Source organism: Calidris pugnax, unplaced genomic scaffold (assembly GCF_001431845.1).
Source record: "Calidris pugnax isolate Ruff unplaced genomic scaffold, ASM143184v1 scaffold44, whole genome shotgun sequence".
In the NCBI taxonomy this organism is placed as follows: Eukaryota; Metazoa; Chordata; class Aves; order Charadriiformes; family Scolopacidae; genus Calidris; species Calidris pugnax.
The window spans coordinates 35,929,863-35,947,775 of NW_015094506.1; the positions used below are offsets into that span (position 1 = coordinate 35,929,863).

At 35.7% G+C, this 17,913-nt stretch overlaps 1 protein-coding gene across 3 annotated transcripts in view; it reads right to left on the bottom strand.

The window, feature by feature from the left end:
* Nucleotides 1-17,913, bottom strand: part of POT1 (protection of telomeres 1) — a 69,253-nt gene that overhangs the window by 8,416 nt on the left and 42,924 nt on the right. For 2 of the 3 annotated variants that reach the window (XM_014963201.1, XM_014963203.1), the window contains exons 10-16: nucleotides 15,202-15,357; nucleotides 8,933-9,093; nucleotides 8,261-8,349; nucleotides 7,015-7,059; nucleotides 6,424-6,580; nucleotides 3,384-3,589; nucleotides 1,631-1,766 (exon numbers count right to left, since the gene is read on the bottom strand). In XM_014963201.1, coding sequence (XP_014818687.1) covers nucleotides 1,631-1,766; nucleotides 3,384-3,589; nucleotides 6,424-6,580; nucleotides 7,015-7,059; nucleotides 8,261-8,349; nucleotides 8,933-9,093; nucleotides 15,202-15,357 — 950 coding nt within the window. The remainder of the gene's footprint in view (nucleotides 1-1,630; nucleotides 1,767-3,383; nucleotides 3,590-6,423; nucleotides 6,581-7,014; nucleotides 7,060-8,260; nucleotides 8,350-8,932; nucleotides 9,094-15,201; nucleotides 15,358-17,913) is intronic. The other variant, XM_014963202.1, reaches the window with a different exon arrangement.

Genomic DNA, 17,913 nt, shown 5'->3' on the forward strand with positions numbered 1-17,913 from the left:
GTATGTAACTTCTTTACTCAGTAGGAGTGCAAAAGTATATTTTAGAATAACACACAAAATGTCATAAAAATCAATAGCACTAGTTCTGCTCAAGTGACATAAAGCCAAGCTGACTGAAGTTATCTCTTTCCTTTAAAAAAATACCCAAACTCCAGTAAAGTAACTTAGCTGTGAATTTTGGCTTTATATGCAAGTGTGTGTGTGTTTATTTATATAAATATATATGAATATACATGCATATGCACACACATATAAATATTTATACAGACATTCAAGCTCATTCCGACAGCAAAAATAACTTTGCTTTTCATTCTACTCTACAGAATCTTTTTTAGACTTTGCTAAGTATATGCTACTGACAAAAAAGTTCTGAAACCTCAACATCCTTGTGAGGTTGCTTCCTAAATATCTATAAACAACCATGGAGTATGTTACAGAGCTTACAATACGGCTATTTAAATAGAGAATTATAGATTATGAAAGTGCAAAGGGAAATACTTTGTATTGGTGCAGATCCACTCCGAGTAGGAATACCCTTATTGCCTTTATTTAAAAAAAGCTGTGTGCAACCATATCTGGAAAGGGCAAAACAATATATAACAAAGAGAAATAATTATCTGCATTCATTGTATTGGACCCTTAGAGGAAGCTTTAGGGTTCATGTGAAACATGCAACATTTCTGCCCAGAAATTGTTTTGCTGGCTACAGGACTGAAGCAGCGCAGCACAGCGCTCTGCTTGAACTCAGAGGGAGGACTCAGTAGCTTGCTGGAATCAGACTGGTATTTCTGAGCTCGGTAACTGCACGCTGCTGTGCAGTACTGGGAGAACAAATTGCTGCTTTCATTGAGCAGGAACACAGTATTGCATGACACAACACAGATATCACACATAGGACACCTATGAACAGTGCTCCGCAGCCCTGTTGAAGTTGCCCCTACAGCGACTGACACCTACAAATAGGTAAGCCACTTGGAAGTGTGGTGGATCTCAATAAATGGCAAATGGTGAGGAATGGCTGTTCCAAATCCTGTATTTATTCCAAAACCAAAGCTTTCCAAACACTAGGAATGAGAGAGAATGAGACGCGGATTGACAGCCTGAAATTATTTTCTGGGTCTCCATTTAATTATCTGTACAAAAATTCCAAACCACAGCAACTTACAATTTCAAAGCAATGTATGTTTTGACTTTGGTCTAATGAGTAAGACCAGAAAATGATATTTTTCTGGCCAGAAAATTGAAGATCTGGCCTAAAAGAGTAAGATTTAGGCATTCTGCAGCCTAAAGAGACTCATGTACACTTCCATCTCTGTAATATACTGCCCTAACCACACACCACAGGCAAGACAGAACTTGGGGTGCTGTGTAATTAAGGGCATAACACACATAGAGCAAGATAAAGTCCAACTGCCATCGATACAAGGTTGGTTGCCATTAATACCTTTGATACAAGGCAGTAGTATGACATTTCACCCCTGATCTCGGTACTGCTGATCATGTTATGTATTTTACATCAAAGAATCTTTTGGTAAGTTACTCCTTAAGCACTGTCGTTTGAACTCCTGAAGATAATGATCTCTAACTATTACTGCAACTACTAAGACACCAACAAATGCTTTTAACCTACCCATAATATTTTATGTTCCCTTGTAAAAGGAAAGGAGCCGAAAGATCTAATAATTCAAGATGATCTTCTGTGGATCTCACAGGAATAACACATTTAAATCTTTTTGTAAGCTTCCAGATTTCTTTTAGTGTCGCACCTGTTAAAAACAGAAAAACATGGTTTTTAAACTGTAATCAAGAATAGAACAACTTGCATTTATTGGCTAATTAGATGATGATTTCAGGACCTTCAATAAAAATTGAGACTTGCTATGGAAAACTGAAAAAATTACCTATGCAACTTTGCTGCAGTACTAAGTTACATCAAGCAAAGGTATTCTGATTTCTAAGAGACTGGCACAAAACACAGAATTACCAACAGTTGACAATTACTTGAACCACAGTGATTTCACGTACAAATGATGAGAATATGCAAGGAGCAGCAACATAACTGCAACATTTCACTCTTCAGTTCAACTTATCTGTAGCAACGGTTATGGATTCCCCTCACTCCAAGGTCACGTAAAATTCTGTCTGTTATCCAACTATTTCCTCAATTCCAGCCCAATAGATGCTAAACACTCAAAAAGAAGGCCTTGCTTCAGCTTAATGATCATGGGGAAGAATAGAGTACTGTGTTGGAGAAGAGCAAATTGCTTGTGTTTAACAAACGAGTAGAATCTAGACCGTGTCTGTCTAATAAATGCCATAATGTGTTTGGCCTTTGATGGTGGTCTGTATCTGGAAAAGTGCTGGGAAGATTTCTAGGGAGACTTCAAAAGCTCCACCTCCAAAAACTTAAAAATGAGAATAGCATGTAGCTTTGTCAAGGTTCATTATTAAAGTTCTGGGAAAAAAGTGCTAAAAATATGATTATACTTTTCCCTTGTGCTCCAGTATGAAGCACACATATCCACATATGCTTATACTTAGCTGCTGGTATTTTAATATCTGAAAAAGATTCTCCTAGTTATATCATTCAGTTATTTTAGGAATATAAAGCAGAAATATTCTTTTTTCTTTTGTTTTCACAAAGATAAGGTTAGATTGCAAAAACCCCCAAGCATCCAATTTGGAATATATCAGAAATAAAGCTGCTACCCTAACTAGTTGAATATAAAACAAAGCAGAAAACAGAAAGGGTTTTGTTATTGGCCTTACACAAAAGACCACCTGAGTTACATTTGCTTATTCACAATTGAAGACTTTGTTTAAAACTCAGAATGGCACTACTGCAATTATTTATTATTTTTTTCCATTAAAAGCATTCCTTATAAGTATTCTTGCTAAATTGCTTTGTTTAAAGTTCAGTGACCATTTCTCTTGCCTGAGAAAATCTGATAAAAACCAGGAAAAAAACCCATCACACTGTGAGAAGCTTTATTAATCTGAAACAACACTGACATCCAGAGGCTGACAAAGTTAATTGTAGGCTTGCATTATCAGAAGCGTTCCAAAACTTTTCAATATCGAGACTAAAACCCAGTCTTTCTAGAAGATTCAGTGAGTTTTCGAATGAGAACTGAAAAATCAGTAAGCACAGCTAGAAAAATATATAGTCAGATGTTAATTTTACCAGAATAAACAATAAACTTACTGGTATAGTTTCAAAATAGACAGAAGCACCTTACAAGACCTTGGCAGATGACTTTTTCCTGTTTGCACAACTGTAACAAAGTTCCAGTTGAGTTTTTCTTTTCTTTAAAGATGCCTTAGCTTGTAGATACTCAGAATGGACATTGTGTCGTAGGTGGTATATTTGCAATTTATCTTACCTTCTACCAGAAGCAAAGTATCTTCAGGCTGCTGAAGCATTTCGTCATGCTTTACAAAATGGATAGCTATTTTCCTTTGTTTCTGGTCTTGTGTGGTCCACATTACAGAATTATACCAGGATGTATTGTGTAGGTCTGGGTTTGGGGCAGTAACTGCAGCGCCTTGTAAAATTAAGTCAAAATCACCTCCATTTGGAACTTCTTGCCTAAAATATTTTCCAAAATGAATAAGTAAATTCTAACAGCTCCTCCTTAAGCAATCTAGGAACAAAGAAGGCAGTACTCCAAATAAATATTAAAATAATAGACATGAGAGTGTTACATCAGTTTAAACATTTAGGGTTGCATAGCAAATTATGACAAGATAAATAATTCCCATGTTAATAATTATACTAAGTAATCTAATCTCACTTAGAAGCAGAGGCAGCCTAATGGCCACACATATGTAAATCCATGGAAAAAGAAACATATCAGCATTATGTTATTTCACTTGGGCCTTAAAGGGCCACACAACTGCATACCACTTGCGTAGAGTGAAAAGACTGTATAAGCTCAGATAATTTCAAGTTTTATGTTCCTACTTATTTTATTTTGCGGGAGAAAAAAAAGAGCAGGAGCAGAATAGCTTCTCATAGGTACTGGAAAGCGAAGATCTGCAACTCTGCACCACACCATTTCTTTCCTGTCCTGCTAAAGGACCATTCATGCACTTCCAGTCGTTATCCACAGAAAAGAAACACAGGCCATTCAAACTTTACCAATATTATCAACAGGCAAAAAGCCAGTGGCTGGCATACAAAGTAAAAAACATATTAGAATGTTTTCTCCTAAGCAAAACAGACCTGCTGGCTTCAGGTGGAGTATGAACCCTAACAAAAAGGACAACGAAAAAAATAAGCCCAAAAGCTTGGACTATTTCTTAAGAAAACAGGTACCAGACTTCTGAGTGGAGTTGAAGAATAAAAACCATCAAGTCCTGCAGATTATTCTGATGGTTTCACTCTCAAACCCAAAAGCAGCTGCTTTCACCAGTGAAAAGAAAAATTCCTGCCTATGAAACCAAAGTTTGATATTCTGCTGTGACTGTCTAATTGGCACACAAGAGGTCTTCCTGAACCTGAACTTCCATTTCATGAATACAGTGCTGTTCACATGAACTCTTCCCACCTGTGTTGCTGGATTACTATTTTCAATGCAAAAGCAACAGATCTAACATACAAGGTCGCCTTTCCAGATACACCCATTAAACTCTTCCAGCCTCTACAGCTTGCATGTAGATTTTCCGCAGAGGTAGAAATGGAATGAAGTGGTTTTGAACTAAACTAAACACGAGGACTTAAACTTCTGTAATGTGGATACATGAATACGTATATGGAGATACATATATATGGATATACATCCATGTATATCTGTATTTTGCTACTTTGAAGCTTGCAGTCGACGTCTAAAACCAAAAATACATCTCTGTAGGGATATTATACCCAAAGTGTTACATGCAACTTACTGCATGAAGTGTCAAAGGATGGAACTTGCACTGAGCTTTGTTCAGTCAGGCCCTTCAACATATGCTAAAACATGAAACAACTTCTTCTGCCACAGCAGAAGATGCAGGAGGCAAGGATTCCCCTAAATCATGTTTCCCTACTGGGCCACTTAGCTCATCCAACAGAGAAGCTAAATTTCTGGAAAAGCACTGCAAGTAGTCCCATCCTTGCAGCAGGATGGTGGCAGTAGTAGGAAATATACTAACTGAAGCCTCACAAACCTATCGAGTTAAAAGTCTGCCCTAATTCTGTGGCAAGGAGAAGGCAGCGATATGTGAAATGAGAAAACTCCAATGAACAAAAATGAAGATACTAACAAGTCCAGAATATATAAAAAGGCTGTAAAAGTCATGGAAAATTGTGGGATAGGGATAAAGTTCATAAGGAACAAACAAAATTCTACCAATTGTATCTGTTTATTACTATACAGAGTTGGCAAATTATCCAAAAAGCGACAAAAGTGGCAGAGATAGTCGGCAATTATCTCCTTTTTAGACTTGGTAATAAAGACCATGTGTTCGTATGCTCTGAAGATGATGAAGCACTTCCTCTTACATTAGCAACCAAGAGGATGTTGGAACAACATCTGATAAGGACCAGTGTTGTTCAAGCTGCAAGCACGCTACTTTGCATCCAAAAGCTGTAAGAGAAGGATAGTAGGGGCATTTTCTTGTCTCAGTGATGTTTGTATCTAATAAATCTTGATTGTGCAAAAAATTTCAAAAGGCTAGGAGAATACTAAAGTGTCATCACTTACAGAAGGCAACAGTTCACACCAGTAACAATAAAGCCATTTGCTTAGGACTGATGGTAGGCCAAGTCAGGCAAAAAAAGCGACACAGGATTTAGATGATCACGAACAACACTGTGATGCATGTCACTTGGTATTTTAATTGAACACAGGCAATTTCAAACACACTTACTTTCATTTTATGATGAATATAGAGCAGAATTATTTGATTGAGCATTATTTGATACAATGACAAATGACATTAAAGAGGAAATAATAATGATAAAACTGTCAGTGAATTGACTCAGGTCAGAAAAAAGACAAAAATATGGTGAATGGTGTTTCCCTCATAGTTTTGGATCACAAAAAAATGCCTTACCTAGAAGATACACTTTAGTCAAAGATGTTTTATTCATTCACTTGGAGACTATCACACCTTTTTGCATATCCTATTTTGAAACCACAAGACAGCAACAAGTGCTTAAAGACAACTTTAGTATGGGAAAAACTGCACTGCTAAATTTGAAAATAAAGAAAAATTATTGTTTTGAAATCACTCAAAGGATTCTGCAAATAGAACTCATCTGATGATTTAAAATTTTCCTACCTATTTTCAGTGAGTTTTAAATCTTTGTTCAAAATATGAAATACATTTACATTCAGCTCATTTTACACAAAAAAGAGAGGATGAAAACACACTGAAAATCTAGGCATCCCAAAACATGTAGAACAACTCCTAATTACTTCTATTGTGTGAAACACTTACAAAGAGTTGCATTTGGAACAATGAAGTTTAATAGACTGATAGAGCTTCTGGGGTTTGTAAGTTCTCAGCTTTGCTCTAATGCGATACTGCTGAGGAGCTGTGCTGTTCAGAATGGTTTTCAGTTCCGTGTTACTCAAGTCCTGATGATCTGTTAATACTGCAAAATAAAACACGAAAAGAAAAAAGCTATGCATACTTACTAAACACATAATAACTGGAATATAGGAAATGGCCATTGCAGGTATGCTTCTTCCTTAATTCCCACCTTCTGTTCCCTCCCCAGCTGCAGCCTCAGTTTAATCAGTACAACATGTTACTACAGCCTTTAAGATAAATCACACCAGGTTGTGGGAGCACGGTGTACTTAACGGTGTACTTCAGAACATGTAGGAAAAAAATTGAATATAGAAATATGCCATATTCATTTAAAAATGGAATAAAGCCAATGTGACATTTATATACTTATACCCTTAGAATACCTCTTACCATAATAAGTAAAAGATATTATTTCAGCCTTTGAGCTGATTTCTCAAAAATACTTTTGCTCTTTAGTAAAAATAAAATTCACCTGAAGGTCAAAATGTTTCCTACCTGTAACAGATAACTGCTGACATCTCTTTAAGTGTGATTCAAGATCTAAAATCAAGAAGAATTTCCTAATTATTTTCCTTCCTTCTTTTCTTCTTTATCATGTGGGCACAAAAATAATAGATAGGCAGACAGATACATGAAACAGAAAGCTAAACAAAGGAAAATGGAAATACTAATAATGTATGAAAACAGTATAGTGAAAGGAAAGAGCAAAGTAAGCAGGGGACTAGCATCAGATACTGAGTTAATATATTTGAGGAGAAATCAGTGCATATATCAAATAGCAATGCTCATAAAAATGAATACTTTTTAAATGTATACTGTGAATGACAGTGTTCAAGTAAACTATTAATCCCTCTGTAATCTTTCTGGACAGGAGAACAAAGACATTCTTCTAAAAAAAAAAAAAAAAAGAAAAAAAGGACTGCCTGGGCCCTCCTCTGAACAACCTCCACTACACATAAGACAGTGCACAAAATTCTTTCTAGATTTGCAGTGTTTTGGTCTAGACATGAAGTATTTATTTATTCTTGACTTTTGTACCCTTTTAGAAATATCCTGTCACAGTATGTTATTACCAGCTAAGTAACATAGGATTTTAAAAGCTAGAAGCAAAGATGCAGACTATGTCCAACTAGCTTTAGAGTTTAATTCACTTTTAGTTATTCTTATGTATTTATTCTTATTATTATACTGTTATATCTTATTACAATTCTTTACTTAGTTATTCTTATTCTGGTTCAAACATGCCATTAAAAGAACAATACTCAAAAGAATAATATATTAGAAGAATATATTAATCCATAAGACACTTCTTTTCCATGGCACTGCACCTTGCAGCTTTGCCACTGACACAACTTTCCATGAAATGGCTTCAGAAGGGCCCTTCAGCAAGCAGCTGTTTAGTAGTGTTTTCAGTGTCTGTCTCTTAGGAATCCCCCTTTAGAGGGAGGGCGTTATGTCACTCTGCTTTATGATCTAATATAGTATGATTAAGAACACCATCTGTGTTTAATAATTCATTCAGTACCTCCTATGAAAGTATTTTTCCATGTGTATGAAAGGCTTCTGTTGTGAGAGAGGAGGACAGGGTAATGTCAATTTCTAGTCTAATCCAAAAGAATTCTCTAAAGCTCTGTATGTCAAAGTAACATTATACACTTAGAGAAGCTGTAACTGTGACCTTATCTTGACCATATATATATATGTTAGGAGAAAGAACAAATCAGCTTTCAATTGCTCTTACCTGTAACATTGTTAAAAGTGCCATCTAATTCCATTGAAGACATGCTTTCCATATTCTGACTGTCTGCCAGATCCACAGATTCTAAGAATCTAAAAATAAATGGCCAAATATGTTATAATCTAGTGAAGTCTTTCATATATATATCTATGACTATACATATATTTATATTAAATCTACCGTTTATCAATAGACAGCTATAATGTTCAGACATAAATTTTCCAGCTTTTTTGGTTACTTAGCCTTTCCTTATGTAAATAATACAGTTCAGTAAAGCATTTATATTATATGCTTCATTTTGAACATCCTTTAAGTCTCGCCATTTCCAAGTAACACACACGCACAGGCTTAAAATGTGCTCAATTTATCTGCTTAACTATAGCTTTTATGTTATTACATGTCACTATGAAACAGAATAGGCGTCTTAATGTGGCCAGGCCTTACTATTATAGGATTATAAATTAGAAATCTTAATCCCTACGATACCCTCAATTTGGAAAATTAGCTTTTATATACCTATCCCCCAAAATACTTCATCCTAGTGGTGCTAAAGACATATTCTGTTCCAGAGTTTCTGGTTCTGACATGCATTTACAATTCTAAACTGTACAGTCACTACATTAGCCTAGAGTTTTCCAGAATCATCTAGAAAAAAAATAAAAATACAGTACTTACGTTTTTAGTTCCTTAACATCTGGGTTACTTTCTGGTAAGACTCCTATTCCTCGACCATAACATGTGCCACCATGAAGATGGAATTCTATATGTGAGAAATCTTCATTCTCAGCACTTGCTTGTTTTGTATGAATACTGTAAATCCTCAGAAAACTTCCAATCTTAAAAAAAAAAGAAAAGAGATTTGCTAACACAAAGATAGCTATTAACTTGGAAAATCCTAGATCTCATAAAGTTCCTTCCCTGTTTTCACTGAATCACAGTGATTCAGATTCACACAGAGCTGAAGTTGCCAGGGACCTCTGGAGACTGCCTAGCCCAACCCCTGTGCCCAAAGCAGAGTTAATTATAGCAGGTTTCTTAGGGCTGTCTCCAGCTGGGTGTTGAATATTTTCAAAGATGGAGACTCCAAAACCTCTCAGGGTGACCTGTTTGTTTTGCTTTATCTGACAACATTACTGGCAGCAAAGGCTGATTCAGAACCAGCATAACCCTTCTTACAAAATTTGATTCTCAAGCAGACTTAAGAACATAGATCAAACAAGGCAGTATTTTTGTTTCCTGAGGGCACAATTTGTCTTCTATGTTCACAACACACCCCTCCAGAGACTGACGTGCTGTGATTTGTCCATGTATGACTGCACTCAGCAATTGATCTCATGTCCATCATCACGCATGGCATATTATCTGTTAACACAAATACATCTGTTTAACCCAGATTTCTTTATCATATCTTGCTCCTACATTACAGATAACATTTTTTTTCAGAACCAGGACAAAAGGCAACGTGTTTTAGAAATTCAATTATTTCGGCACTGTTGGTAACTTTGTTAGATTTTCTGCTCAGGTACATGGAGAATATGCTTCTTGTTTTGCTTAGAATTATTTTATGTTCTCTGAAACAGTTCTGTCAAGTTACACAAATAGGCTAACTAATATAAGTACCTAAGAAAAAAATTATGGAGTGCTGAACATTAAACACAACTTTATAACTTTGCTTTTATTTCAAACTGCCACTCCCATTACCCGTGTCCACCATCCCCCCTAAAAAAAAAACCAAAAAAAAAACAAACCCCAAGCCAAAACCAAGGTTCTAAACATAGATAATCTGGAGATATAATTACATAGTTAATTCCCTTTAATGTGTTTAAAGCCCTCTGAATCAAATTAAATAGCAGCCAAATATTTTTTTAAAAGTATAACCTAACATCCAGCTGATAGCTGTCAAGCTACACACATTCAATAACCTAGATTTATATTTGCTCTGAGTATCTTTTAAATAGCCCTATAAAAAAGATAAATTATTTTAAATTTACTTAAATTAACATTAATATTACAGCAGCCAATCTGTTAAGTATTCGGCTTCAGCTGCTGCTTTAGAGTAATTTTAATCAGTAGAATCCCAGAAAGTATTTCTATAAGACTGGAATGGCCAGGTTTTAGTATGACACTTATACACATACGTATATACGCATAAAAGCTGACAGAGTACTATCTTGATTCTGAATTCTCTTCTGTACTAAGGAACAGACTATGACTATATAATGCCGGTATCAAACTGCTCTTTTAAACAATAACCATACATGACAAAGGCAGCATATTCTCAAAGCCAGGCACCAGGGACATAAAAAGTGCACTTCAGCCTGCACCTACTACGCTTCTGGCACGGAGCTCTTACCAGAGTTTTAATTGATCTGCACTATTAGGGGGCTGCTCATTTTGTTCATTCAAAGCACATCAATAGGACAGCATGCACAGTTAGATGGAGTTAACAGGCTTATCTCCAGGCTTTTTTTTTTTTTTTTTTCTTTCCGGATGTTAAATTTCACTTTATTATGTTGAATATCCAAAAATGCAAGCGACATTATAAAACTACTTTTAATTTTAATATCCCTATTAAGGAATATTATAAAACTAATCTAGTGATTATGAAAAATGTTTTTGCAGAAAGTTTTGTTTATAAGTTCTTAGCTAAGGTTTTGGGGGTTTTTTTTGTTGGTTTTTTGTTTGTGTTTTTTTTTTTTTTCTTAAGAGTAATTTCCTTATAAGCAGGAAAAAGTCTATTATAATTAAATAATTTCTTCTTTTCAAAAGCACTGAAAAAACTAACTATTTACTATATGTACAAACATAAAAAATTACACATGAGAGAGGAGAGCCCAGAAGCCGAGCTGGTTTTGTCTTCTAAACTTGCGTGCTGAAATTAATGCAAAAGACAACCGAATTACATGTTTTAGTGCAGTACTCCGTTTCCCAAGAAATCCCTATGCATTTTATTAGATCCCTTTTCTTACTATTTTATATATTTGAACATCGCTTAGAACCGCCCTAAAGAGATGCAGACACGGGCGGAGCGCGGCCGGTCCCGTGTGCCGGCAGAGCTGCAATTTCCCTGCCGTCCTTCGGGGGGCAGCATTGCTCGCCGTTAGCAGCGCCGAGCTGGGGGGTATTTGCGGTGCCCGCGGAAAACCTGCAGCCCCAGCACGGCTCCTCTCCGGGACCGACAACAAATTATAATCTACATTAAACACCATGATTTACAGAGCCATCACTAAAATCAAGCACAAAACCAACCCCTTGCCTGACTTTACAGCAGTTCTGTTTATGAACTACCTGCCTCGTTTAAAGCAAGTTCATTTAAAATGAAATTAAAGCAGTCAGAACACGTTTCTTGCTGTAATATAGAATACACTAATGCCCTATTTGCATTCCAATTCAAATAGGACTGTTTTAAAAATACATATTAAGACCAAAAAGAATTAAAATGAAGTCACATCTGCAGTTCCCTTTAACTAGCCAACTAAAACAACTTTTAGGGTACAAAATCTCGTAATGACTTCAAAACATACAGGGTTGGGTTCACATTTAAAACACTGATGAATTTGGAATGGTCATTTATCATGGCAGTTAAATGTTCATGCTTGGCCAAAAAGACACTCATGGCAAGAGGCTATCTTTACAGGAATCGCTTAGTAAAAATCATATGTACTAATTTCTATGTCTATTTAATGGCTGATGATATTCAATGAAATTTCTTTGTTGTCATTTTATCCTATCAAGAGTCTCATTTTAATAAGTAAATGGTACACAACGTTTTGCAAATGAGAGGAAGCGTATGCACAGCATTTGGGTGTGGTCCTCTGCATTAAAAAATACCAACTTAAATCCATTAAAGGGTTTGGAGGACTTGGGGGTTGGATGGGGTGCGTGTGTGTGTTTGAGGTTTTTTTTCCCATTTTAATGAGTAAAAAGGACAGTGGGGAAAATACCACTGACAGGTCAAAGGAATGCTACTCAAGCACAAAAAAGACAAAGCTAGATATTACAGCCATGTAACTCATTTAGGTTGCACACTGGAAATGTGACTCAGACCCTAGAACAAGACTCCTCAGCCCAAACTACCACCAAAAAAGTACATGACATTGTATATAGCAGGAGGAACAGATGAAAATATTCAAATTCTGCGTTTGCAGATACATAACACAAAGCAAGTACTGTGAAACTATGGACTAGGAGCTGGACACGTGCTCAAGGTTGCTTTAATTATACTAAACATGGCATGGCAACACATAATTGGTGGTGTCAAGCCATAAGAGGAATGCACAGCACCACATACTCAATGAATGAGAGTACATAAAGAAATCTCCAACCAGCTGTGGCCAGCTGGACACCTACTGTGCACTGACTGACCACCAATCCTCACTCACTTTGATGCTCACCATCTAGTAAAATGCCCCAGAAGGAGAAACCCATGTCACAGACTTATTCCCAAGTTGTACAGCAAGGTCTGAGACAATCCTGAGAACCTCTGGAAAAACTGGAATAATAATGGCTGATGAACAACGGAACTACAACCCATGGGGAGCAACTGTACTCCAGAGAGTTTGTTGCAGGCTGGGGTTCCTAGAGTTACGAGAAAGCCTCATGCAGCCCAGGTAGCCAGAGGAAGAGGGAAATTTGGGAAAAAGCAGTGAACACTGCCATCTTTACTTAATTGTAGCCGTTGCTTGTGTCTTTATGCCCCAAGAAATAATTGACTTCAGAGACGAGGTATCTGAACATTCTGTTTGTGTTCTGCTAAGGCAGTAAACGCTGAAAAGCCACAATCTTACCCAGCAGGGTAAGAGGCCAGAAAATATAGGGGACAAATGTCTACTTACAGTACCAACTGTAGTGCACCTTCAATATTACTAAAGTTCTCTCCATTGAAAACTGTAAATATTACTTGACTGTCTTGGAAAATGGGATAAAATGCTCATATCTTCAGTGTTCTCTGGACAGACAATCCAAACAAGGAGCTTTTTAACAAACTCTTGCAGGAATATCCCTGACACTGTGCTCCAAGGTTTGCTAAAAATTCCCTGTAATACATTACCCGGTTTCTCTAGACTGTAGTGCTTACTCAGAGCTTCCTTGTCTGAACATGCACCCATAGATACAGTTTTAAAATAAGAACAAATATTTCAGGGTGCTGTTTTTTTGTTTTTTTTTTCAATGTGCCCTTCTTGGTATCAAGGCCACGTAAAACAGACTGTTCATACATAAACATCATTTCAGAGCTGCAACTGTCATTGCAAATGGTACACAACAACATGGGAGAGTGTAACCTAACAATTCAGTAACAATTTACATTAAAAAAGGCAATTCTAAGCTACTGTCAAATGCAGAAGAGACGGTTGAAAAATGGTGCACTTTTATTGTTTCTGAAACCATGAACTGGCAAAACATCTAGTCCAGTTTTGGTCCACACTGTTGTGTGCAGGTGCGTACACTAAACACTCCCCAGTTTTATACTTCTACATAAATGACTTTTTTTAAAAAAAAATTGCATAACAAGACCCTGAACTAAATAATTATTATACAGATTAACACAGAGTAATACTTTCTTACGCTATAACGTGATTTCCACTAGTATTTAAAAAGAATTTCCCAAAATGTTATTATCTTTAGATTATTTTATAAAGTAAAATTAACTGCATGCGTTGCACCCTGAACATCATAAATCTTCCTGAAGTTTAATTATTAGAATATCAGCACTTTCTCTTCAATAACTTCACTAAGACAATCCACTAAAAAGTGGCGTTCAAAAAATGACATAACTTAAAATTTGTACAGCTTGCACGACTTTGGACGAAGCCAGGAGGAAAACAGCCTGTGCTGCTCAGTTGGTCAAACCAGGTTTCTTAACAGTTCCCTTTGACATTAGAGCTTCTGCTACACAGTGCAGTATCCAGAAAAGGCACAGATACCTCAGAGATAAAAAAGAAAGGGCTCACAGGAAGCAAAAAACAATGGAGTGAGCTGATGAAGGCATCCCACATATCACATATTCAACAGGAATTCCTGAAGATAAGTGGGAGAGAAATAAAGCGAGCATCATCAGCTACGCAGGAAAATGTTCTATCAATATTTTAATATTTTCCCCTTAATTTTAAAAACATATTCTTCACTGGAACATCAGCAGTTATTTCTATCAATAGATTACACCAGTTACTAGAGACAAAATCGCAAAGAGAACCTGTAAGTAATGAAATACTCTGTAAATTTTGCTATGAATTCTTACACAAAGGCAAGTTATTTTGCTTCTGTCATTTATTTATGAACAGGCATTAACATATCAAAATGATTTCATGTCTGCTGACAGTCCCAGCTTAACAAATGACTATCAATTATCTTAATTTTCTGGTAAAAACTTTCTTAAAAATGATGCTTAGAGGGCAAGACATAAAATGAAAGATGTCTTCTTCGGTAATTTACTGGATTCAGAAGCAAGATGGCAGTATTGCTGAAGATCAAATGTTTAATTATGTTGTTGTTTTCTCGATCTAAGCATAATCAACATTACTGACCCACTAAATGAAGATTGTACTGCAAATTGCAGAAGTTTATAGAACAGAAAATCTTTTACTGACTTCAAAATTACGGGCCTCTAATGGGACTACAAGTTTAACCCCACTTTATATCATTTAAAAAATAATTCTAAAGCATAGAATACATTTTCTGAGTGCATTATTTTCCCAGGATTCCAGTGTCTGGAAAGAACTGCTTAATTGGAAGCATTTTTTTTCATGGCAATTTTAGGATAATGAGGCTGTTTTACACATGTTGAAGGAATTTCGTATTCAAATAAAAGGTGTGGGAAATAAAGTGAAAGATAAAGAGGAACATGTGGAACTAACAGCAGAGCTGAATTGATGTATTCTCTGAAGTTGAGTTCTAAGCAGAAAATAGGCCACAAAAGGAAAAGTAGAAATACCAAACTGCATTACCTTAAGTGATTTTGCCAGTTGTACATGGTTATCATAGACTAGAATGTCGACTGTTAGATTTCGCAGCTGATGAAGAAGAACTTTTTCTCCTTCCAGGTCTCTTGCTTCCACAGGCACCTTCCATGTTGGGTAGGGACATTTTGTGCCATCCCATACCTGCAATGCAAATTAACTATTTCAGTATGTTCAGAATACTTTAGATTGAGATTTTAAATAACTTTTGTTTTTTTTAACAAATCTGTTGTTTCATTTAAAAATGATAACAATTAAGAAATCTTACTTGCAATCTCAAAGTCCTTAAATTACCTAAATTAGATTTCCTTAGATTTTTTTAAATAAACAATAATAACAACAACAACAATAATAATAATAATTTCCCACAGAGTATAAAATAACCTCTCTATATAATACAATCAAGTGTTAAGATCTGGGCTTTGTTAATATTAAAAAAAATAAAAATAAATCAGCGCTAGAAAAACATCAACTGTTTATTCAGCAGTTAGAATTCACCATATGTAGAACTGCCTATATTTAACATTTTCATCCTGTTATAGGTTTTTTTTAACCACTCCAGCTACAGTATGTGAAGACTGAGTACACAGCATATACTCCCTTAATTACTGATGATCTCCTACATCAGTACACACTGCTAATTATCCAGAACACATTAGAAAAACATCAGTATTTAACATATACTCAATAATGAGGATTCTAAATTTTTTTTGCCTAAAGGTAAGTTCTTGATACAGTTACATATGAAATATCAATAGAGATATCTTTGAGCTATCAAAGTTATTGTGAAAAAGTAAGATTACTAACAGAATTAGAACTTCCAAACCAAAATTTTACTTGATTTACTACTTAAATCAAACATTAAAATTTTAGCGATAGCTGCTTATGCTATATTCTGTAACCTGAGTTCCTGAGACACACTCTTCCCAAAGATGACAGAAATAACGGTCTGAAATACTAGCACAGAAAATGAAAAATCTAGAAAAATCTAGAGGCATTTGCACTGTAAGTCTGAAATGCTGCATTTGATAGGATTTCATGCACATAGGTTCAACAAAAGCTAGTTTTCAGACAGATACAAGGCATTTTGTCCCACAAGTCAGGCACTGCAGAGGGAGAGAAAAAAATAAGACACCAAAGTTTAAGTTTTAAAGGGTTTCTACCCTTTACGCTTAACTGTTGTGGATCAAAGGATGCACAGGAAAAGATCTAAGAATCAGCAAAGATATGTGTAAATACACTGAGAATAACTCATGGTTGAAATACTCATCTGAAATCAAGAGATAAAAAGGAAAACTGTTCACAGTGAAAATGACCCATAACATCAAATTAACGTTCCCAAATGCGAGTATATTCTGAAGGACCCAGATAATGAGGTGGTATGTGCTGCCACAGATTAAAAAAAAGCCTATTACCTTCTGATCCTATACCATGAAATACTTAAAACCACCTTTGAAAGAGAGGTTGAATTGATTGCTTGAATTACCAAACCTCTTCCTGAACTAAGCTTCAGAAACATAGATTTAATGCATATATATTATGAATTTAGCCACTCTGACAAAATAAAGAACCTGAAGTTTGTCAAGTTTCCCATTATTTTTCAACTGGCTTTACTTGGGACACTTTTTGTTAGTTCTACACTTAAGAGATGGATCTGACAAATGGATTGAAATAACCTGAATGCTTCCTGTCAGATACAAGGATGACTACTTAGCTTTAAAATGTTCTTCGCCAGAGGAACTAATGGGGCTAGCATCAGAGCACCTTTTAGAAGAATTTGTAAGCCAGGAAGCTTTCTTTACAACAACAAAAAAAATCCTTAGAAAAGTACTTGGTTTTGTTTTTTACTGCACAAATATGAAAACAGATCAAGCTTTCTACCTCAGGAGCTTGCCAGCTTCACTTCACTCAAGTTATGGATGAAAACCCAAAAGCCCTGATTTCAGAAAAACCACTACTAGTCTAAAAGCCAACACTGATTTAATTAATTCTGGATAAGAAACAGCAAATGGTTCCATTACTAGTCATGAATGGACTGGAGCTAAGGAACAGTTAGGGACAACCTTAGATCACCATGGTCAGCAAAACACTGAAACGGGAGAGATACATTGGAGCCTGTTTCTCTTCAGCAGAGTGTGCTAATTGTACAACGTAGCTTAAAATAGACAACTTAACTGACAGACAGAAGGAAAAAATAATAGTAAAACTCTTATGAAAGGCATAAACGACAGAAAAATTCCTAGTGTGACTTTTTTAGTCTCCATCAGTTTGAATAAGCAAATTCTCAGGAAAAGGTAAGCACTAACAAGTTAGTGAAACCGTCTTTATGTCAGCCTCAGGCGCTGTGCACATCCTAATTAATTTATCAAGTGTAATATTAAAAGTCACGCTACGGGTGATGCACAAAATCACTGAAATTCATTTTAGTTGTCTCTGAAGCAACCCTCACTAGTTACATGAGCTCAATGCTTAAAATAATATTTTATAGCATAGCCAACCATTGATATAACTGACATACTTGGAATGACATGAAAACCTTAAATCATTATTATAAAATGTATAACCACAATAATATAATAATCATATTTAATGATCATTCCACTTGAGCTAGTATTGAATTTTGGCATTTTGTTTGTTTAGCACATCAACAAAATAATCAGAGGTCTGTCTACAATTTTTTTAAGTCTTCTACCACAACCA